The sequence below is a fragment of the Cibotium barometz genome, chromosome 43, assembly GCF_041138505.1.
Source record: "Cibotium barometz isolate CiBa-2024 chromosome 43, ASM4113850v1, whole genome shotgun sequence".
In the NCBI taxonomy this organism is placed as follows: Eukaryota; Viridiplantae; Streptophyta; class Polypodiopsida; order Cyatheales; family Cibotiaceae; genus Cibotium; species Cibotium barometz.
Window position 1 is genome coordinate 48,759,969 of NC_141088.1, and position 23,162 is coordinate 48,783,130.

General features: G+C 42.2%; 2 protein-coding genes across 2 annotated transcripts; one reads left to right on the forward strand and one right to left on the reverse strand.

Annotated features, from left to right (window-relative positions):
• Window positions 1-309: 309 nt before the first annotated feature.
• LOC147614004 (uncharacterized) lies at window positions 310-3,612 on the forward strand. The gene is made up of 3 exons (XM_086781329.1): window positions 310-747; window positions 848-1,485; window positions 3,598-3,612. Exons 1-3 carry the CDS (start codon window positions 432-434, stop codon window positions 3,610-3,612), a joined length of 969 nt encoding a protein of 322 aa, XP_086637455.1. The 5' UTR covers window positions 310-431.
• Window positions 3,613-5,675: 2,063 nt separating this feature from the next.
• On the reverse strand, window positions 5,676-22,509 carry LOC147614005 (uncharacterized). Its single transcript, XM_086781330.1, has 4 exons — window positions 22,384-22,509; window positions 8,105-8,286; window positions 6,306-8,019; window positions 5,676-6,233 (listed from the first exon to the last, which is right to left on the reverse strand). The coding sequence occupies exons 1-4, from the start codon at window positions 22,507-22,509 to the stop codon at window positions 5,871-5,873; spliced, it is 2,385 nt and encodes a 794-aa protein (XP_086637456.1). The 3' UTR covers window positions 5,676-5,870.
• Between the last annotated feature and the right edge of the window lie 653 nt (window positions 22,510-23,162).

The window sequence follows — 23,162 nt, forward strand, 5'->3', positions numbered from 1 at the left end:
TATCAGACTCTATCTCTAGGTCTCTCTCTCTCTGTGTGCAAGCAGGCACCTAATGCAATCTCTCATTAGCTTTCTTTTGAGGAAAGCTCTTTGCTACCAGCTACTCAGAGGAAGCTCTGTTATCAGCCCTTCTCTCTCTCTCTAGAGGAAGCTCTGTTATCAGACTCTCTCTCTCTCTCTCTCTCTCTCTCTCTCTCTCTCTCTCTCTGCATGCAGGCACCTAATGCAATCTCTCATTTGCTTTCTTTTGAAGGTTTAGCTTTCTGTGTGTGTGTGCATGTGTGTGTGTGTGTGTGTATTGTGTGTGTGTGTATGGATTTGCAGCAAACTTCTTTGAAGCTTTAGCTAGCTCTCTCTCTCTCTGTCTCTGAGCAGGTATTTGCTTTTTTGCCATATTCTTAACATTCACTTTCTTTTCATTTGGGCCATCTATGGCTCTTCAGTGTGTACGCAGGCCATCATCCACTATCGAGTCCATGGCTATTTCCACAGTACAGGATGATGAAGGTTATTGGATTCCTACCGTTTTTAAGCGGTTCATGTGGATAACAATGCAGCCCAGTTTGAGGGGTGCACACAAGGTTCCTCGAAGGCACATGGCTTCCACAAGCCATCACTGGAAAGGAAGGATCTTAGAATTCAAAGTTTGCAACAAGGATGGAAAGCGGCTTGCAAAGGTGCAACATGTTTACACCTCAAGCCAAATACATCTTGAAGATGAGAACTCACCACGGTTCCCAACTAACTGTAAGTTTCAGTCCTTGTTTAATGTTTCTTTGCTTTGGAGAAATGCTTGCATGAAGACTATGTGAATATCAAGAACTCCAATGTATTCTATTGTATGCAGATGTTTTTCCTTCAACATGTGTGGAATGGCAGCCTCTAGAATGTTTTACAGGGACCTTCGAAGCATGTCATGTTGATCTAGGTAGGCTTATGTATGCTGGGGAAACAAGTTCCGAACTTGCAAATAGAGGAGTATTTTTCATTGCTGCAACATATGTTGTGCCACAGAGGGGAAGGTTTGGAGCACTTGAGCCAATTTCTCCTCCTGCACTAAATAGCCCGGAATGGCCCATTCCAGACCCCACTACAATGGAGAGCTTTCAGCGCAGGATTTTCCATGACATTCAGTCAAGCCTAAAGGCTGCATATGGATCCCACAGGATAAGTGTATCTCTTTTCATGCCTTTACATGTGTTTATTGCTATTTTCAAAGCAGGCAAGTTCCATCGCACCCCAACAATGTGGATAAGCAAAGATGGGGCCTTTGAAGCTCTAGATACATTTCTAAAAGGCGACTGGACCACCAAGGTGGCAGAACATAAGGGCGATGTAATAAAGTGCTCAGCGGTAATGTCAATGGTAAGATGCAGGTATCAGATAGGCAAGCAAAATCTAACTATGGTGTACCCTATTAGAAGGTGGAAATGCTCGCATGGTGAATGGGAGGCTTTGGACTCTGATTTCTATGCTAGGGAGGAGGTAGAACTTCATATTGAAGTTCACCCAGGAGAGGAGCATACAGTGGTAGTTAATGATGATTGGAATTTTGCTCAGTTGAGAGATCGTATTGTCATGTCCTTTAATGTAAGGAACCAATTCAAGTTTGTTGTTTCTAATCGACCCATGCGTCAAAGGTCAGAGAAACATACACTCTGTGTGTCATTGGAGCCCCCTAGGGCCCTTAGCTTGAAAGACTGTTAAGTTGCAGACTTAGGTAACATTTTGAGTGATTTTGGGCGATAATTTGTAGCGGTGTACTTCTGAATACAAAATTATTGATTGCACCATAGTCCCAATGTCCTCTGTATTTCACTGCAACTTGGATTTTAATTTTGTTAAATTTAAAATTTTTAAGTATGTTCTATAAATTTATTAAACTTTATAGTGGAATGCTTTATAAGAATAGGTTTTGCTCTATAAAGCTCATTTCATTCTTAAGATCTTGCAGTTTCTATTTCCCTTCAATATCCCGCCATGGCTTCAAGCTCTAACTCGCTACGCGCAAAACTTGAGAAAATTGGGCTCTCAGCAGGTGCAGGTGAGAACATCGCCATTTTTGAGGGGGTGATCGATATGCAAAAAACTATAGACCTTCATGCAGAGGCTTTTCAAGAGCAGGTCCAGTACATGAATGATGTAGTGGCACAATATGTCGTGCAATTGCCTGAATCCACCACTTAATGGGTTCCAGTGGACTTAATCAGGCATCTGTACCATGGTGACAAGTCGTTCCGATTCAGGCTCAACCGATTTTTGAAAGGGCTTACATCTAGCAATTATAGGGTCGAAGATGATGACACCGTTTATGAATTGCAGGTTGGTAATGTAGGCACCACCTTCCTTTCATGGGATATGACGTTAGCACTGTTTTTGCAAGAAGCCAGGGATACAGAAAAAAAGAAGGGAAAGGCAGTGAAAAAGGAAGTAGCTCTTGTGAAGGAATCCAAAGGCGAGGTGGAAGAGGTTTTCTCAGAAGAAGCTGAAGCGTCCATGGCCTTGGTGCTTCTCCAACAAGGGTCAACTGAGGATGAAGAGCCTCATCGTGACCTCGAAGGGGATGAAATTGTGGAAGAGATCCCTGAGTTGGATGTAACCACTTTGAATCCCATCATCATGGATAACAAGGAATTTCTTTTCCTTGATGACATTTGTAAATCCTTGGGGTTAAGGGAGGATGAGGCCTTAAGCATATTAGCAATTGGGTCTGGTTTCTGCAAAGAAGACACACTTGAGCAACAGCCTGCAGGTGTACAGATTGATTTTGATGACCATGATCTTACCAAAGCGCTAGCATTCCAAGGTTATGATACAGAACATACAATTGAGGCAACTGTTTCCAATGCTCTTGTTGCTATAGAAAATGTAGCAGCAGAGTATGAAAGTGTCCCTCAAGAAGCATTTCAACCACATAAGCGCTTGCATGTAGATACATCAGTTGAGCAGCGTGGAAGCAGTATAGACATATGCAACCCACGCATTAGCCAATGTGATGATGACATTGAGGTGGGTTTAAATCAAAGTTGTGCCTTCATATTTATAAGTGAGTTATTACTAACACCTGATTTTTTTCTCTTGTAGAAAGCTTATATTTTTGACAAGTTTGCTGCACGTGGAGGTGGAGTTCGTGTGCAATCCGATGGACGAGACACCTCCCTGATTCATTACCTTCCTAGCCTCTCTCCATCATTTATTCGAGTAATCCATTTAGAGTACTCTGAGGAGGCACAAGCAGAGCTCATCAAGTGTAAAGCTCTAAGTGGGGTTCTCACCGAAGATGGGCTAGCAAATAATGCAAACAAATGTGTACTTATTAGCAGGGAGGCAGCCATGTACACATTTGCAGGCAACTACACCGGCCACGTGCTAAGCCACTGTGCCACTTCAATCTCCAAAGGTGTAACCAATCCTATTATTATAGCTAATAGCCTAGGTGAGAAAACCACACAGAGTGACGAAGCTAAAGAAGCTCTCAGAAATCTTCTCAGGAACTTGTAATTTTCTTTCTACGAAATCAATACAAAATGTATACTTTTTTAATTGTAATGTTTCTAAGAAGTCTGAACCATTTCTCTTGTTTATTTGATGTGTCAGCATTGTGCCCTCTAAACTTTTGGCAGGCATGTGAATGTGTAAGAAATTTCATTGATAATGATCAAATATTTGTTCTTTGAATGTCACTTAACATCCAGCCGAAATCTGGCAGTACAAAATCTGAACAATTTTTAAAAAATCAAAATTTTTTATGTTTTTTGATATTTGTAAGCATATTTTTCATCAAAAAAGTGCACATACTCTTGGATAGAGTCAAAAAATTAAAAAAAAATGGCTGTGCGCTACGGCGCGAATTTCAGCCTTTCAAAATGCAGGGCAGGCTTAAATTCGCGCCGTAGCGCACAGCCCATTTTTTGATCATTTTTTCACAAAAAAATGCATTGTGTGCACTTTATTTTGATGATTACTCTGCCTAGAACCATAAAAAAAAAGAAAACTGTTGCTTTTATAAAAAATGTTCTATCTAATGCCAGACTTCACCAGGTGATTTTGAGCACCAAATAACTTTTTTTTTGTCCCTGAGCTTTTCTAAGGCCTTATTGAGCTTTAAGCCTTTTTTTCGGACCAAAAATAAATTCAATATAATTTTGTTTCTGCACTATGTAAGGATCCTCTGTTCAGTGCCAACAACAATGCCACGTAAAACAAGATAATGTTTCACAATCACCTTATCAGTAATATAAATTTTGTTCCTGTTTAACTAAGGCTCTTAATACATGATCAACAGTTTCTCTCATTCAAACAACAGTACAAGAAATGAAATGTCTGCTTTTATAACAGTTGAAACAAATGAATACGTTGGTTAACGAGTCATTGACAATATCTTGTAGATTCAAAAAAATGTATTACAATGTCGAGATTACAAAAGGCACAAAGGCCGCCGCCTAAAAGATTAATCCTATCCTATAAAGCCTTCCTTATGGAGCGCTTTATCCTGACGTAAACGTAGTGCAAGTGCCATGTCAACAGGCTTTAGGGTCACCCTTTTGGCGTGAGCATGGCACAGCACCGAATCTTGAAACAGAGAGACCAAAATTGTTTCTGACGCCTCTTGGAGGGCCTCCAGTGCCGTACTCTGTACCCGAGTGACCCTGTCACTGTACTTGTCGATGACTTCTTTTACAACTCTTGCAAAGGGGGCCTTCGCCATGATGGGGTCTGTGCTCTTTTGGTACTTTCTGATTTCTCGCAGAGCCACGGTCCCTGGTTTCCATCTTCTCTTCTTGTTGGCTACGGGGGGTGGTGGTGGATGCGACCTATCTTCCCATGGTTGTCTATCATTTCTAAATTTTTTTCGTCTTTCTTGCTCGGCTGGATCTAGATTTAGTCTTCTCTTACTTGCTTCTGCCTTCTTCTTTTCTTGTTCTTGTTTTAATCTGCGTGCTTCTTGAATTCTTTGTTCCCGTCTTTCCCTCTCCCTTTGCACCTCCTGCTCCAGTCTTTCCCTCTCCCTTTGCTCCTCCTGCTCCAGTCTTTCCCTCTCCCTTTGCTCCTCTACTTGTCGTCGATCCTCATCTTCCATCTCCACCTCTTGGTGCCTGTTTGCACGTTCCTTCTTTCTCTTGACACGAATCTTTATTCTTTGTTTTTTAGGTGGAGACGGGGGCTGACGCCTCTCAAGTTCCTCATGTAGTGTTTGTGCTAAGAGCCTATCCTGCTCTTCACGATGGCTTATTTCCTCTGCTTCATAGAAGTCAGCAGCCTGTTGAAACTGCTCTTGCTCAATACACAGAAGTGCTTCCTGGTCTTCCTCAAATGCGACCCTTAGCTCCTCTTGTAGCTGCTGAGGGAATAGGGCTTGCTGTTGCTCTCTTCTTCTATGCTCCTCCTCATCAATCTGGCGTTGTTGCTCTTCCAGCACACGCTCCTGCTGCTCAGCCTCTGAGAGAGGTCGGGGGAATGGTGTACGCGTGGCTCTAAATGAGCCGGTGTCTCCAGGCTGCTTGGAGACATCCTCAATATTGTCCAGTCCTGAGAACACATCCGGCTGTACATCTTCCTGTCTGGTCTCTACCTCTCTGTCCATGCTTGTATGCTTCTTTTTGATACGTTTTTGCACTTGTTGAAATGCCTGTGCCGCGGCTACTGCGTGTATTAAGTTGTGTGCACCAGACGGTACGTTTGGGTTCTCAGTTTTGCGCGCAGTGTGCTTAGTTCTAGCCATCCATTAACTTACACGACTGAATGAACGTGAAAATGTAATTTTAAAACTCACTTTCACAGGTTTATATAGTTTTTGAAAAATAACTTATTAATAAAAAAAATCTCGACATTAATAAAAAAAGCTCTAACTTAAAAAAGGTTACAATTTTCTAATATGGAACCCATTTTCGACCCATACGCCTCCGCGCAGCGAACCACTCACGCATCCCATGCACGGCACTTGATGCTCGCCATGCAATTGCTCGTTGCAGATTGACATTTTTTACAACCCTTCGTAGTAATGACACCTGCCCTTTTGGTTTCTGTCGGCGTCGACCTCCCAAACTGCGATAAAACCAATTAAACATCTCATGCAAGGCATTACTTTTTTCCTTACCACCTCCACCATGTCGCGTGTTCTTAAAGTATGCTGCCTTAGCTTGATAATGAGAGCGCTCCATTCCTTGGGTGCTCCAAATTGCCATTGGACCATATTCGTCGAGAAAAAACTGTGCGTGGGCAAATATAATGTGCTGCAACAAAGATCATATCAGAATTTTACTATTTGGCGATTAATATCAGTAAATAGATAGAAAGGTAAATACCATATAGTGGGTGATATGTGTTTCTCCCCATGCATCAACCATTTGCTGAGTAAATGTATGTATTGCAGTCTTCAAGTTTGCAATCTCCTCGGCAACAAGTGGAGCCTTTTCTAGCAATTGAATCATTTTGTCAAGTGACTCCCACAGCCTTGCCCGCTTGAGACCAAGCTCTGCATTATTCCCACGATAAGTGGTGCATTCACAAATGGCCTTCCATAATTCATATTTTGTGTGACTATTGTACCCCTCGTAATTTGAGAGAAGGTGTCTTGCTTTGGACCCACCCATGCATATTTTGTTTGGATTATCCTGACCCGGTCCTGACTTTTTAGTATCCTTAGTCAGCTTTACAGCACCACCATGAAGCCCCACACTTGAAAGGACATCTTCCAGCTTACTGATGCATTCGTTGCGAAGATGTTCAGGCTCCATATTCCATGCATAATTGATATGTAACTTCAGTAATTTGTCCATTATGCGTAACCTAGCATGAAGCGTGCAAATATGAACACGGGAAAGTGGAATCTCTAATATAGGGCTCCATGAGATATCTTCTTGATCACGATTAGGCGGACAATTGGTATTACAATTCATGATGCCATTAACCCATTGCATAGGTTTCTTTGGATCTTTGTTTTGCGTTGCACTCATTGAAGTTGGTTGTACATTTTTCTTGCCCTTTGCATGAGATTTGGTAGTCTTGGTGGCTGCAACCTTGCCTGAAGCTTTGCCGCGATCAATATACTCTGATTTTGAATGGCAGCAATAAATACATGGAAAAAAAGTATTTGCTCCTAGCTTGCATCCCAGCATACACTTCAATGTCTTTAAATCACCTGCCATGTGCCACTCAACTGTAAATGTTCCTGCATCTTCCACATGCAAAGTTTCTCCTTTTGATTGCAATGATATGACATTTGGGATGCCTGTTCGGGTAAGGTACCATCGCAATGTATCATTTGTCTCCTGTGGAAGCTCAAATGCTGCCAACCACCATATATTCTTTTCTGATTGCACTCCATAGTAATCTTTTCCCTGAGATTGACTTCCCTTGTTGGAATTTGAGGCTTGTGCACTACAGTCAAGAAGATTATCATCCTGTTCCAGATTTCCTTTCATAGCCCTGTTCATAAGTGTTAGGCTGACTCTTTCTAATTTTCGTCCTTTTACAATTTGACACTCATCAAGCTTTAACACAAACACAGCCTGACCTTGGCACTCCTCAATGCTTAGACCATAATAAGAAATCATAGCTCTTTGAAGGGTCCTTAAATCAATAAAGACATTGTTGTACTTGTTGTATTCAAATACCTTTGTAGTACATACAGGCAGAGCATCCTCCACATGACGGTAGCCACCTAACATGGTCGCAATTTCTGAGTTTGCACTTTTTCTTGCCATGGTTACACTGTATGGAGTTGGTAGCATGGGTCGAAGAAAACCTTTTGCACGATGACCTAGTGTAAACACCCTGTAGATGGCTTCATATCCCTTCCTACTGACACCAGCACTATCACATGCATCCATAATCTGTATGGGGCTTACCATATTTTGCAGCTCTCCAGAAATTCTGTTTCGGATTTGCTTAGATATTTTGCATGTGGGATCTTCTAGCAGCTTATATATGTCTGATAACTTAACAACATGTTTCAATATGCCTGCTCTACATTCCTCAGCACCACCTTCATATCCCATCATATCCCCAGCAATATCTCTACATGGAACATAAATACAAAATAACATCAATATGTTTCACAAAATAGAAAGGCATGCAAAACAATGGCAAGAATAGAAGTTACCTTGTTGCTCGTACACGTCGTTTTCTTGCTCCACTTAGGATTGCCAAGGTTTCTAGGGACTGACGCTTTCTTTTCCGTTGTCGAAAGCCTACTGGAAGCTTCTTCAGGCTTGCAAGATGTCGTTGCTTGTTTCGTGCATCCTGTTTGGCTGCATTCACCTTGTCCCGTTCATTATCAAAGGCCTGCTTAAGCAAAAAGTTGTTCTGCTGGAGCTCCTGATTCTGAGTTTTCAAGTTGTTCACCATTTCTTCAAGCCTATCAATGTCCTTCTTGTGTTGCTTCTGCAACTCAAGCCATAAGCCTCGGAAATGCAGTCTTGAATGCGATTCCTGAGCTGCAACAAAAGAAAGCCTCCTACAGTAGCCAAATAGACCATTAGCTCCATCACCTACATAACTAAGAAATGTAGTGATATTAACAAAATGAGGTGGAGCATTGGTGAGCGGGTCAATAGGGTATATGAATCCATTCGTCCAGAGGTCAATACATTTTCGCCCTTGTGATCGAAGAGTACCCAATGGCACATCGGTCACACCACTTGATTTTGTGCTGCGGATTGTAGCATACTCAGCAGCCAAATCTACATGTAACCTGAACTTTGGGGCTCTGTTAGATATATCTTCAAGTGGCATTTTCTTTAGGGTTAGGCAATGCTGAAAAGACCTTCTAGTAGAACACAATGCAAGAGTGAGGATAGGGTATTCTGAGGAGAGTGCAATGAAGTTTTGCTGTAAAAAATATTAGAAGGTCATAGATCTTCTGATTAGGTAATAGGAGAAAGGACAAGGAAGATGGCAAGAGGCATAGAAAATGGTAGATTGAGGTTTTGCAGCATAATGCAGTAGAGAGAGAGAGAGAGAGAGAGATGTAGATTGCAGACAGAAGTAGGGGATATGTATGGTAAACAATGCAAGAATGGAAAATGGTAAGCTTTGAAGCTATGGAGGTTGACAGAGGGATTTTCTGCACTTCAATGGGGGAAAGACATGAGAGAGAGAGAGAGAGAGAGAGCAGAAAATGATAAAAAGATGAGGCATGGAGGATGAGAGAGTGTGAGATATCTGCATTTGGAAGTTCAGAGGTTATGGAAGCTTACTAATCAGAGATGCAGAGCCATGGCACACCCAAATGTGAGAAAGGGGAAGAGAGAGAGTGGTAGAGAAACGAGGGCGTCTTAGAGAGAGAATGTAGAGAGAGAAAGTGGGGGGGAGCTAAACGTGGAGGGAAGAGAGGAGGGAAGGCTTTCCAGCCATTTTGAATTTGGGGAAACCAAAAAGTTACCCCCATTTTAGCTCAAGCAAATATATATTTGAAAAAATAGAAATTCAAATAATGAATGCATAAAGATCCCCTTGTCAGGCCTAGTCAAAGTATGCTTAGAGTCCTTAAGCAAAAGTACTTAAAAACATAATATGGCAGCTTAAAGGGCCCCCATAGACCTCAACCTTCCCCTAATGATTGGTAGCCAAAGGATATGCGCAGACATATGGGATTGATTATGAGGAAACTTTCAGCCCAGTTGCCAAGATGGCAACGGTGAGAGTTGTGATAGCACTGGCTGCGTCAAAGCAATGGTCTTTACATCAGATGGATGTAAAGAATACATTCTTGCATGGGGATTTGCAAGAAGAGGTGTATATGTTGCAGCCACCTGGTTATGAGGATGAGGGTCACCCGAGCATGTTTGCAGGTTGAAGAAAGCCTTGTATGGCTTAAAGCAAGCACCAAGAGCATGGTCTGACAAGATTTTTGAATATCTTGTCACTATTGGCTTTCATGTAGCTAATGCAGATTTCTCATTATATGTGAGACATGGTGATAGAGGCGTTGTGCTTGTTGTCATCTATGTAGATGACTTGATCATTACGGGGGACCATGATGCAGAGATCTTTGATGTAAAGATCTTGCTTAGACAAAAGTTTGAGATGAAGGATCTGGGGGAGCTCAGATATTTCTTGGGCATTGAGGTGATTAGGTCACCACATGGTATTGGATTACTGCAGAGACAGTATGGCTTGGACATGTTGTCCAAGTATGGTATGACAGGCTGTAAGCCTATTTCTATGCCATTGGATCAGAATGGCAAGTTGAGTGCAGATTCACGAGAGATCTTGGAGGATCCTACTATGTACAGACGCATAGTAGGAAGTTTGATCGACATGACGATCACCAGACCCGATTTGAGCTATGCTGTTGGGTTGGTGAGTCAGTTTATGCACGTTCCACGAAAACCGCATTTGGATGCAGTGAGATGCATACTGAGGTATGTGAAGTCTACTTTGCATTGTGGACTATTCTATGAGACTGGGACAGAGATATGTGTACATGGGTACACAGATGCTGATTGGGCTGGTAGTATCTCAGATAGAAGATCTACTAGTGGCTTCATGTTTTCTTTGGGGAGTGCTGCAATGACTTAGAGCAGCAAGAAGCAGCCTACGGTTGCTCTATCGAGTATAGAGGCCGAGTACAGAGGAGCTGCTATGGCAGCATGTGAGGTAGCTTGGTTGAGAAAGCTACTTGTAGATTTGGGTCTATCAGTGGATAGACAAGTTGTCATTTTCTGTGACAACATTAGCAGTATACAGTTGGCCAGGAACCCAGTCTTTCATGCTCGTACAAAGCACATAAAGGTCCACTACCACTTTATCAGAGAGAAGGTCTTGACCTTGTTTATGTCAGTACCACAGAGGATCAGGTAGCTGACATCTTCACCAAAGCATTGGGTACAGAGAAGCTCCGCAGATTCAGGGCTTCGCTTGGTGTACATGAGATGGAGTTGAGCTCGAGGGGGAGTGTTAAGATATCGAGCTCGTCTAGTGAGGCGGTGGACACTGATGACCCGCCTGGGGGATAGGCCCCACACTTACACCACTGGCATGGTTGGTGAGATCATGGGAGATATGCGGCCAGTGGGATGACAGTGTGACAGCCATTCTAGAGACTGGCATAGTTATAGCGCCAGCTCATTTAGTCGGGTTCACACTATAGAGAACCCGTGTATGTATTGGTTGAGTACCTTTCATATTATGTGTACTCTTATTCTTGTATATGGTGTGTTGAGTGTTGAGTAGAGAAGAAGAAGATTTTCAGCCTCTCACCTTGTGTGTTCTCTATTAGGGTTTGTGAGTGTGTGTGTGTGCTTGCAAGAGCTTAAGCTCTCTTCCCCCCTGCATCTTTTCAAATATGCAATTGCAGCCTATGTTAAGCACACGTGCTTTTGCCAAATGGGGTATTGATTTTGTCGGTCCCTTTAAACCTCCAGCTCATCACACGCATGTCGAATATATTATAGTCGCAACTAACTATTTGACCAAATGGGTAGAGGCAAAGGCTACAGTAAAAAATGATGCCAGAACCACAGCCAAGTTCTTGTATGAGTATGTGTTTACACGCTATGGCTTACCTATTGAAATTGTTAGTGATCAAGGTGTGCACTTTGTGAATGAGGTCATAGAGTTTTTACTTCAAGAATTTTTGGTAATTCACAAGCATTCTACACCATATCATCCCCAGACCAATGGTCAAGCTGAGAGAACTAACAAGATTCTCTACACAGTGCTCACAAAGATTGTTGAGGGAAATAAGACTGATTGGGAGCAAAAGTTGCACTCAGTTCTTTAGGCATATAGAACAGCCTATAAAACATCTGTGGGGGGCCGCAACCCCATTTGAGCTTCCTTTTGGGCTAGATGCAATTCTTCCCATTGAATTTCTTGTACCTACTCTACCAGTTGCTAAACAATTGGACTGGACTGGTCATGAGCTTTCTCAACGCATTGATGAATTGGAAAAGCTTGATGAGACCCACTTATTGGCGGTAATGGGGATGTATGCCGAAAAGAGGAGACAAAAGCAATGGTATGATCGAAATGTAACAACTGGCCGATTCAAAAAAGGGGACCTTGTGCTCTTGTACACACTTAAGAAGAATAAGCGAAAGCTCAAGAAACGTGGCCTAGGACTGTCTGTGATTAATGAGCTTACTCCTAGTGGTGCAGTGCGTTTAGAGACACTAGAAGGTGAGCAAATGCTTAACTTCATTAATGGAAGTCATCTCAAGAAATACAATGAACCATTAACTGAAGCCATGCTACAACAAATGCATGCTGCCCACACACGGAAAGAAGCACATGACCTACTTAAATGTTAGGCTCAAGAAGAAGCTAAAGCTAGAGTTGAAAAAGCCAAGGAGCGTCGCAAGGCTTCTGTGTTGACCTTACAGTTGGCTACGGATGAACAATATGTCGATCCTTTCAATATTCACTTGTGTCTTCATCATCATGAGACTACCTACTTTGTCTCTGCCTTAATTGACTCTGGTGGTGCAGATTATAATGTTCTCTCATTCGACACATGGGTAGCCTTGGGACAACCAACACTTGTGCACATTCCTATTGACTTATGAAGCTTCTCAGGTGAAGATAACCCTATAGAGGAAAAATGTGTCATTATGATGTCTATTCAGGATCACCAGATGTCAGTTTCCTTTTATGTGGCTAGTAAGTCCAAGGCAGTGGTAGAGGTTGTTCTTGGTCGATCATGGTTAAGTGCTACCAATTGTTCATTAGATTGGAAGAATAGACAATACAAATTGCAAATTGATTCTGATTGCATCTTGGGATTTGCTGCTCCACGAGTTTTATCATGTCAAAAGGGTGGTAGTTCTACCTTACACAACCCAATTTCAACATCTTCTCTTCAAGCTCCAAGACAAATGATGTGGATAATTGATGAGTCCTCAAATGAGGGCCATGGCTGGCATGTTCCAACTACTCTAGTCACTGCTCAAAGAAGACCAGGCAAGAAGGAATTGTCAATTTGGCTACCCAAAGATGCGTGAATCACCAGTTGTCCCAACTTCTTCTTGTTACACACTTCCACCATCAACTTGTGTACCTAAGACAAATCCAACTTTACATGAGTCTCCTTTGAGCATAGATTCTAACACTTCACTGCCGAAATCCTCTTATCTTGCTCAAATTCCTCGACAATTGCTATCCTTCCCACCTCTTAAGAAGGACATACCCAAAACCAAAGGTAAGGCATTAACACTACAATTGAAGCTCTTTGGTAGATCAGTGTTTGAATAGTCTCACTTTTACTAATGTGGTTCCTTCTGCCATTACAGGATTGTGTTCTTTTTGAGATGATCTTATCTACATTGTTTTTGATAGGGATTGTAATGATGGATATGAGTGTATAAAGTTTGAAGTTTCTAAATTTCATTGTTCTACGCCCAGATACCTCCTGATGGATACTTGGTGAGATACATGTCCCCCATGCATTGACCCTGATAGTACTCAACCTGAACATGCGAGGGTTATAGTGCTCCTCCTTTTCAAACTCATTCTAGGTACTTTTATGCTCCCTTAGGTGAAATTTGTTGTGGGCATCACTTTGTCACTTTATTCTATCAACAGCATCATCCATTTCCACATTGTCAAGAGTGTGCACGACTCGTATTAGGAGAAGCTTCACATATTTGTTGGCTATGCCGCTCTTGCTTTCGACGATATGGCACGGGCTTAATGAAACAAATTGTGCGAATTACACCCCAATGCCATAACCTTCTTGATGTGAGAGTACCAGACCGAGGACAAAATCAACGTAGATTAGGAAGGGGGGAGACATGCAATGCCTACAAAGAGCAAAGAGAAGCAATCTGCACATTAGCAATGCATCGAGACAAACACACAACATCAACGGGCACTACAACAGGTGTATTCAAATCATAATCTTTTGTTCTTTATGTGCTTTCCACTTTTGCATATATTGTTTGCATGCTCACACACAGCTGGCTGGTTTAAGTTTTAAATTAGTTGTTACTATGTGGCAAGTGATTTCTAGATTCTTAGGGGACTTAGTAGAAGGTATTTCTATTTGAAGACGGTGTAAGACATATACCAACAGAGTATGCCAAGTTCTTAAGATCTAGAAGTATATTAGTTATCCCTAGTGGTAGCTACCTCTTAGGTATGGGCTAGGTGCTACGATTAATAAAAAATTTACGAAACACATGCCCTAAAAAATATATAGAAGTGACTTGAGACATGGCGTGCCTATGGCCATATGGAATGCTTGGTAGGACCTTGGGTTGTTTTAGCACCTTGGGGCCGATGCCTTGGTTTCCATGGGGTGAACACTGACGTCTAAAAGATAAGAAGGAGACCTACAAGGACTCTATCGCCTTGATAGATGCTGGTAGGACTCTTGGGTACATTATGGGCCCTCGAGACCGATGCCCTCATCTTCATGGGGTACTCCTTATGTCAAAAATAAAGAAAAGGGTCTGTCGCCCTTGAGATACTTAGCGGCCTTTAGATTCTCTTGGCGGAGGTCTCTTGGCCATTGCTTGGGTCTCATTGGGATGGAACCTTCTTCTTTATCAAGCTAAAAATAATAATTCTCTTTAATCTTCTGCTCTTTACACACACACACACACACACACACACACAAAAAGACGGAAAAAAGAAAGAAAGAAAGGTCCAATCACCATGGCTTATATTTAGGAGTAGGGATGCCACTTGGGAATGACTTAAACACTTGTAGGACATTGAGACTATGCTCATAACCTGCTATGTACAAGCACACTTGCCTTTGCATAGCACTATCTACCACTTAGTCTCACTTTGACTAGTCTTTACTCGCTTCTTTTAGCACTCTTTAAAACTCTAATCGGCCTTTCACTTGCATGCTCACGTGTGAGATATTTATTTGCTGATTTTTTTTTCAATAAAAGACTTTACTTGTCTTTCATTGTTTTTTGCAGCTTTTGTTTCTACCACGCCCGAGGACGTGCGCGATTTAGAAAGGGGAGAATGTTCACTCACGGGAACACGGATTATGGAAGGAGGCCGGAAGCAATTAATTCGAGAGAGCGGGATTGTAGCCATGGGAACATAAAGACGCACATAATTTTTCCATATTTTTGTGCCGAAGTGCAATGTAAATCGTTTTAGGCCAATGTGGGTTCTAAATGAGAGTTCTAAGTGTATTAAGCAAGGTTCACTTATGGGGTTGTCCGCCCATGTGTGAAAGAGGCCTAGGGCTAGGGTTAGTGATATCTCTATAAAAGAGACGTTAGCTAAAGAAAGAGTATGTTTTTAGCCATTCTCATAAGTATTGAGTGAAGCTCTTGAGCTCTCAAGCTATGGCAACTGTCTAAATCTCTCTCTATTGTACTCTAATGAGCATCAAGCTCCAATAAATATAGCTCCACTTCATTCTCTTAATCTGTTTTAGCATCATTGAAGTAGATTAATCTATGATTAGTTGAATGCTTCTTTCTTTCTCTTGTGTATGCTGCATGCTTGTAGTGTGTGCGTGTAGTCTCCATCGATGCAAGCTCTTGCCCACTTCTTTGGCAATCAGTTATTCATGGATAGACTCTCTCTATGAGCTTGTGGGTTTGTGAATGTTACATTCTCTACTTGCTTAAGCTTGTGGGTTAGTAGATGCACACTTATGGATTTGTAGGCATTAGAGAAAGCTAAGATTTAATCAATGTTTGAATGGGATTTATTGCTATGCATTGCTTGTTGTCTTGATTAGTGTAGTGGATTTAATGGATTGAGAGATTGATTGAGGTGTTGAATCGCTGAATTGTCAAGTGGTGGTTTGTGTATGTGAACTCTCCCTCATGGGATAAGCCTTCATGCACTAATTGGGTCGAGTCCTCGGATTGACACTGTGTTTCTTAACACATTTGTTGATCGGTAGTACTCTATGAGCACTATATTGCACGGTAGAGAGAACCGCTCTACAGAGCAAGTTGATGATGAACTTTAATTTCATTGTAAAACATAGCACTTTCTTAATTGCAACTTAGTGATGAGGAGGAGCTAGCATTTGTTCTCCTTCAAAGAGCGTGATGGAAGTTCTACTCTCCTTTCTCCCTCGGCCCCCCTCTCTCTCTCTCTCTCTCTCTCTCTCTCTCTCTCTCTCTCTTTATCTCTCTTTCTCTCTAATCTCTCTCTCTCGCTCTCTCGCTCGCTCTCTCTCTCTCTCTCTCATAGACACATATGCTTGCAAAGAGGTAAAAAACGAAGGCTAAAACACACCCCAGGGTGGGAACTAGCAAATATTATATATAAATTCAATTTTTAAAAAACTAATTTTTCGACGATTATTTTGACGCATATTTCGATGCTTATTTCCACGTATATTTCGAGGCCTATTTCGACGTACATATCGATGACGTGACCAAGCATGAAAACTAAGAGTCGAAAAACAATGATTCTCTTGTAGTGCAATGCAAAGAAGTCGAAGCTTTTTGAAACCTCTGTGATGGTGGGGATTGGAAATGGTGAAGTGTCTAAAAGAGTTTTTCCGTATGGAGTGTCTTAAAGGCATGTTCACATTAGAGAAGGGAGGAACACTAAACCACCTTCACTTCCAAATGGTCGTTTCTCTGATGGCACCCTCCCTAATAAGTATTTCAATGCAAGTTGATAAAACGGTACATGTAATTGGATTTTTTTCAAAGACGTTACACAAAAAATACTACATAATCACTACATCACCACCATCATCATTAAATGAATCATGCACCAATATTTGCATTTATCTCCTTTTCTACAAGGTTTAGTCAAATATGAGCATTCAAACGTGCTATGATCCTTCTCTAGACAAAATGTCACACCTTTTTTTCTTCTTCTTTTTTCCCATCGTGACAATAGGCAATGTGGACTCTCATGAATAGTGCACCAAGTCGATGCAAAGATGAAGCTCACACACCACAAGGAGCGCTTGGTGCTATACCAAGGTCCAAGCAATGCACAAATCCTAGATGCCTCCAATCCTCAACATCAGATACGAAATCAAAATAAATATAAATACACAAAACCTGGCTACCCACACAGCTAAATGGAGGGGACATGGAATTGTTTATCATGCTTTTTTTACGTGTGAGAAAAAGCTACTATGTACTGTAAAATTGATTTAAATTTTGGTTTAAGGTGGATTTTGAATTATTTCATCTTTTGTACGTCGTGAGGATGTGAGTCCGGATCGGCGACACTTAGAACTCATCCGACCTTTGACTTACGATTAAGCTCCGACCTTGACTTACGATTAAGCGGCGGTGGCCCACTCCTACTACCCATCATAGGAAGATAGATTCTCTAACGCCAATGATCCGTGACCATGATTAGCTGCTGCAAGTCATGAACTCCACCCCATCGATCATGGCTATAAATTGGAGACTCGCTGAACCGATTATCTAGAATATTTGGAGCAAATAGTTTAACACCTGGGGGATCAACAGGTCGACACCATGTTAACATCTGAGACGTCTACACCCGTCCAAATGCAGTGCACCTGTAGCCCACACCAACTCCCTACTACTAATCAGATTCTGGAAATAAAATGTGTACTCAAATGCTCTTGTGGATGCTAAATGGCGTCCAGACTTTGGATGGCAACGGATCAGGAACTCCAGAATCTAGATTATGTCGTCTTGCTTCCCAAATCCGGATAACGTCAGACTCCGGATGACATCAACAGATCAGGAAATCTGGAATTTGGACTATGTCGGCTTGCTTCTAGATAACGTCAGCACCCTAGTCAGATATCCAACTGGACGTCAGATTCGAACCGCCACATTGAGTGCACCACAAATTATGGATCTTCTATTTTTTTTTTCTTCCACAAATCTCTGTTGGTGCCAAGATTCTTTACATTGGTTGGTGACTGATTAAATATTGTCCTCCACAAGCTTCCCACAGTCAATTGGTGAGGGTGGATTTCTTCTTGCTCTTGGGCCCCGTCGCCTACTTCACTCTTACTACCATCACTCACGAGAATTACACGTCTATCTGGTTTGGCGGGTGTTGCCTAATAGGAAAGATTGGTGATGGGCATCACAAAATTGTCCATGTGATTGATGCACCACACGCTTTAGGCCATAAATTCAACCTCCCATTGCTCAAGAAGCTAGGCATGAACTACCATCTGCTTCAATGAAAATCAATCGCCATCTTACAATACCAAATGTGACCCCATAGAAACTGTGGGATTGAACAAACAGCAGGATTCATAAGAAGTTATATTGTTTTATTTCTCGTACACGTAGAAGATGAAGGAGATGTGTGATTTGTACCTAGTGAGCGATCAAGATAATAGTCACCATTCAAATGAGGTTTGTGTTTCTTGGAACACGCTGGTTTGAAACACTGAAATCACTTAAAATGGATTTAGGGGAATTGGGAAAAATAGAACTGAAGCTAAAGTTTGGGAGCGCCCCCAGAGCATCCTTTAGATGTGGGAACTTTGGTCATATTGCTTGGAACTGTCGTCTAGAAAATAATATGGAAGTGAATGGAGAAGGGAAGAAGGAAGAGGGCTCAGTGGAGGGTAGCAAAGTGGTAACCCCGGATATGCAAGCTGATAAAGGAGGGAAGTGGGAAAATGGGGATCGACGAAAAAGATAATGAGAATCAAGGATGGACTAGAGTTGGGGACATATCCAAGGGGGGGAACAACCTTAGACAAATCAAGGGTGAAGCCAGGAACAAACAATCCAAAATAGGGGAGAAAGGAGTGGGAGTAGGCAATTTCTCAGAGGTGCTAAGTCCTCCTATCTACCCTAATCCTTTTAGTGCTCTAGGGGGGGATGATGAAACCTCCTCCATGGGGACATTTAACTACAGTGTAGACACTGCATGGAGGTAGCTTCAGATAGGACTATGGAGATGATGGTAGAGAGAGGGGGAAGAAGGGTTGGAGGTAGAGATGGTCCCTTACTGCTTTAGAATGATAAAAGGTAGCATGATTAGGGGGTGCACTTGGAATGTTAAGGGGTTAAAGTATAAGAATAAAAATGCGGCCTTTTGGGGGGTGGTGAGAGATTGGGATTTGTCAATAATGGCCATTCAAGAACATAACCATTTTTATAATAAAGGGGGGAAGAGAGAAAGCTTCACAGAATGGGCTGTGATGTATGGGGGGTTAAATCAGGGTTTAGTAGTGTTCTTACAATCATTAAAAAAATCCTAAGGCCCCTTATTATTGCCAACCATCCCAATGGTAGAATTTTGGTTGTTGAGGTTCCATTAGATGGAGAAAAGGTATGGGTAATCAATCTTTATGGGGCTCATAATCGCAAAGTCAAAGGGGAAATGTGGGAGTAGATCTATAACTAGATATTCAATGCCTTTGTATGCTTATGGGGGACTTAAATGTGGTTGAGAAATAGCCGGATAGATGTGAAGGAAGTACAGTCATGAGAGGACAAGAAAAAAAAATGAGATAGTCTTAGAGGAAAGTTGGAATTGACTGATGGTGGCTAGAAACTCGGATCTTGGGGTTTTGACTTGGGACACACCTACTTTAGTTTTCAATATCTCGGGTCCTCCTCTAGACTTGATAGGGTTTTTTTAGTCATCTTACTTCTTGGGTGCCACACACACTATCTGCTAAAGTGGAAACCTCTTATGTGCTCTCTGACTATCTACCTTTGATGTGGGGGTGGTAGTCAGCTGGCTAGGGGGAGGATGAACTAAGAAACTTTCCAGTGAGGAAGTTGGGGGTGAACAACAGTCTGCTCAAGGATGATCTATTTATAATCCTTACAAAAGAGGCCATCACGTGCACTAGGCTAAAGAGGCCATCACTAGGCTAAAGAGCAAGAGTGAGGTAGAGGGATCCTAGAGGAAGTTTACAAATGAGATGCAAGGCATCATTAGAAGGATGAGTAAATTTTAGAGCTCAACAAAAAAGGCAAGAAAGGCAGTATTGGGGTAATCTGTTCGATGCATTACAAAAGAAGAGGTAGCTGAGTGGCTTGTCCAGGATGGAGATTGATCAGTATTGGAATGTCATGTTCATTTAAAGGATGAAGATGACAAACTTGCTAAAGAGAGAGAAAAATGGGATAGATGGATAGCCTACAACAACAAGAAAAAACCACTAGCAAAAGAGAGATGGAGTAAGGAATTACAAGGACAAATCAAGGATGAGAATGGACAGCAATTAGGGAATTTTCAATAGATTTCTATGAAGTGGGTAGAGTTCTTGGGGTAGTACTTTGATTCTTAAGGAAGATGCTTATCAAGAAAGGTTTTAAGTAGGAACCAAACTGTTAGATTTGGTCAATAAAAGCACTAAAGCTGATAGGGCTAGATGTCTGGATAGGGACATAAAGATTTTAGAATGTTGGGAGGCGCCCAAGAACCTGGGCAAGGAGAAATCCACGGGTTGGGATGGGCTTTCAATAGAGTTCTTTATAGCCTTATGGGATTACTTGAAAGATTGGGTATGGGTTACCTACAAGAAGGCCTTTTCCATAGGGGTTATGGACAATGACTTGAGGGAAGGGATGATAAAGCTAATCCCCAAACAACATGCTTGTAGTCAATTTAACCATTGGAGGTCTATTACCCTACTCTCAGTATTGTACAAGATATTAGCCACAATAACAGCACTGAGAATAAGTCCTTCTCTTTGTAAGAGGTGATTTCAAACAAACAACATGGGTTGATCAAGGGAAGATCTATCTATGATAACATCTTTGCAAAAATGATAGTAAGGATGTAGCTCATAGGATTGGTTAAGAATGTTGTAGTGATTGGATCTTAACCATTTGCTGCTACACCCTCATTTTGTTGTAGTGAGAGATCACATCTCTCTTTCTACTCAATGCCATGTGTGTGTCTCATAGTGCAATCCATGAACTTGTGAGCGTTAGAAGAGGGAAGATAGTTACAGGAAAAACACTCCCCCAAAACACCGAAATCTGATGGCTTCATAGAACAGGAGGCATACATCTTCTCGATAGAATCGGAATAACATTGGTTGAGATATGTGGAAGCTGTTAACACACATTTCTACTTCTGTGAAGTCTAGAAAAAGGAGCTCGATGAGTTTTCCATTCCCATTAACGACTTGACCACCAAGGAGAAAGAATCAGTCGATTCCCAGTCGAAACCCCAAAATATTTGCTTCTCTGGTGAGGGCAAAGCATGAAATAAAAAAAATGGTGCTAGCTAAGAAAGAAGCCAAGAAGCTAATAGAGGAAGAAAGCGCTAAATCTGAGAAGACCAAATAAGTCCCCAAACACTTCAGGGCCAACAAGGTAGGAGACCCTTTTGTATAATACGAGAAGGCCCAAAGAACTCATGATGGGAAGCCAGGAACATCTTATGATGATCTGGCCAAGGAAATTAACTTGGTAGGCCCATGGGAGGATCCGAAACCCATCTATATCTAAAGAGGGTCTAGCCCAAAGAACTCATGATGGAAAGCCAGGAACATCTTATGATGGTCAACGAAATTAACCTGGCAGGCCCAGGGGAGGATCCAAAACCCATCTACATAGCGGAAGACCTCTCTGTAGAATAAGATAAAGAACTTATCACTCTTCTCATAGAATTTTAAGATTGTTTCGCTTGGAAGTATATGGATTTGAAGGGTGTACCTCCGAAGTGCTCAAATGTACCATCCCCATGGTCGAACGAGAAAGACGAGTAAAGCAAAGAACTTACCCTATGAACCCCAAATACTCCAAGATGGTCCGAGAAGAAATCAATCGGCTCGTAGATGCTAGATTCATCTACAAGATAGAGCACACCAATTGGGTCACACCCATAGTGATCGTGCCTAAAAATAATGGTAAAGTGAGAGTGTGCATGGATCTCAAAAAAGTCAATGCCACCACGATATGGAACCACTATCAGTTTCCCTTTACAGAGCATGTGCTCGAGCGGGCCTACGGCTTCCTTGATGGTTTTTTGGTTATAACCAAGTGTTGATCGACCACCAAAATAATTAACATAAAATGGCTTTCCCCACCAACTGGGGCACACATGCTCTAGAACCTATTTTGAAGGAGTCTCAAGAAGACTTGATTGCTTTTGTAGCACCTCTCTTAGGCACTAATGATATGTCAAGAGAAAACACAAATAAAACCTACACCAAGGTAGAAGTATACATGATCTTTCCTCATGGCGAAGATGACGGTGGCACCTTTGTGGACTATTCATGTAGCGATGGCACCCATGTGATGGGCGCAAAATGGGTAGGTGCGCAAGAAAGGTGGCGGTGGCGCATGTTCATCTAGTCGACCACCACCAGCACTCGACCGCTTCAGTGCTCTCATACGCAGCCGAGCTGGCCTGTGGCCTTAGTGCAACAAGGCGGTCTCTTTGACGGGCATCGGGAGCAGGAGGACATTGATCATCAGTCCGTCAGCAAACGACTCCGGAATGGCAGGCTTACGTCATCCGGCATCATCTGGATTCCGGAGTCTAAAGCAGCGGATCCAGAAGCAATCCGCCTACGGTAGTTTGGAGCCCATCCAGTGGAATCGATCTAGATCCGGATCCAGCATATCCAGATCCGGCCTGTCCACCATCTAGCACTGCAATCCGGGCGTGCAGACCTTTGACAGCTTTCCGTGTTCCCATCGGAGTGTTTTCCGCGATAAACATGTAAGGTGAAAAGAAGACGGCGAAGGTGGAGGAGCAGGTCTGTAGGGTAACAAGGTGTTGATGTGCGTGACGCCTGCATCCCAGCAAACAACGGATCCAATGGTACTAGCATATGTCGGCCGGCTATGGTGTTGGAGCGACCGCAATGCTGAGACCAAAAATGTCAATTGAGTTAAGATGCGGTCCGACGTTTTCTAATATTGTGTGGAATGTGACGCTCAGGTCCTCATCATCATGACGAAAGTTTGGCTGACCGTAAGTAGAAGATTGAAAATACTCTCTAGTTCAGAGAGGAGCCAGAGTGGAAACAACTTGGGGACAAGTTTGAGCTCCAAGTAGGAGGGCCGCCTGTGGTGATAGCAGCTACTGCATCAAAACTGAGTCTGAAAGCCGTGTCAGAGATTTCCAAAATCCATGTCCTAGGCCGACTCCAAGCTAACAGTACCAGAACCTAAATCAGAGGTGGAGTTTTTCTCAGATTATAGTTTTCTTCATTACTTTTAGCTCAATAATAATTTAATGGAATCCATTTAAATGGAGAGTTTTTATAGAAGAATGTATTGGTTTATTTTTCCAAATCTGATGAGTCGTGTGAGCACCCAGGTTTCGTGCATTGCATGGACCTCGGT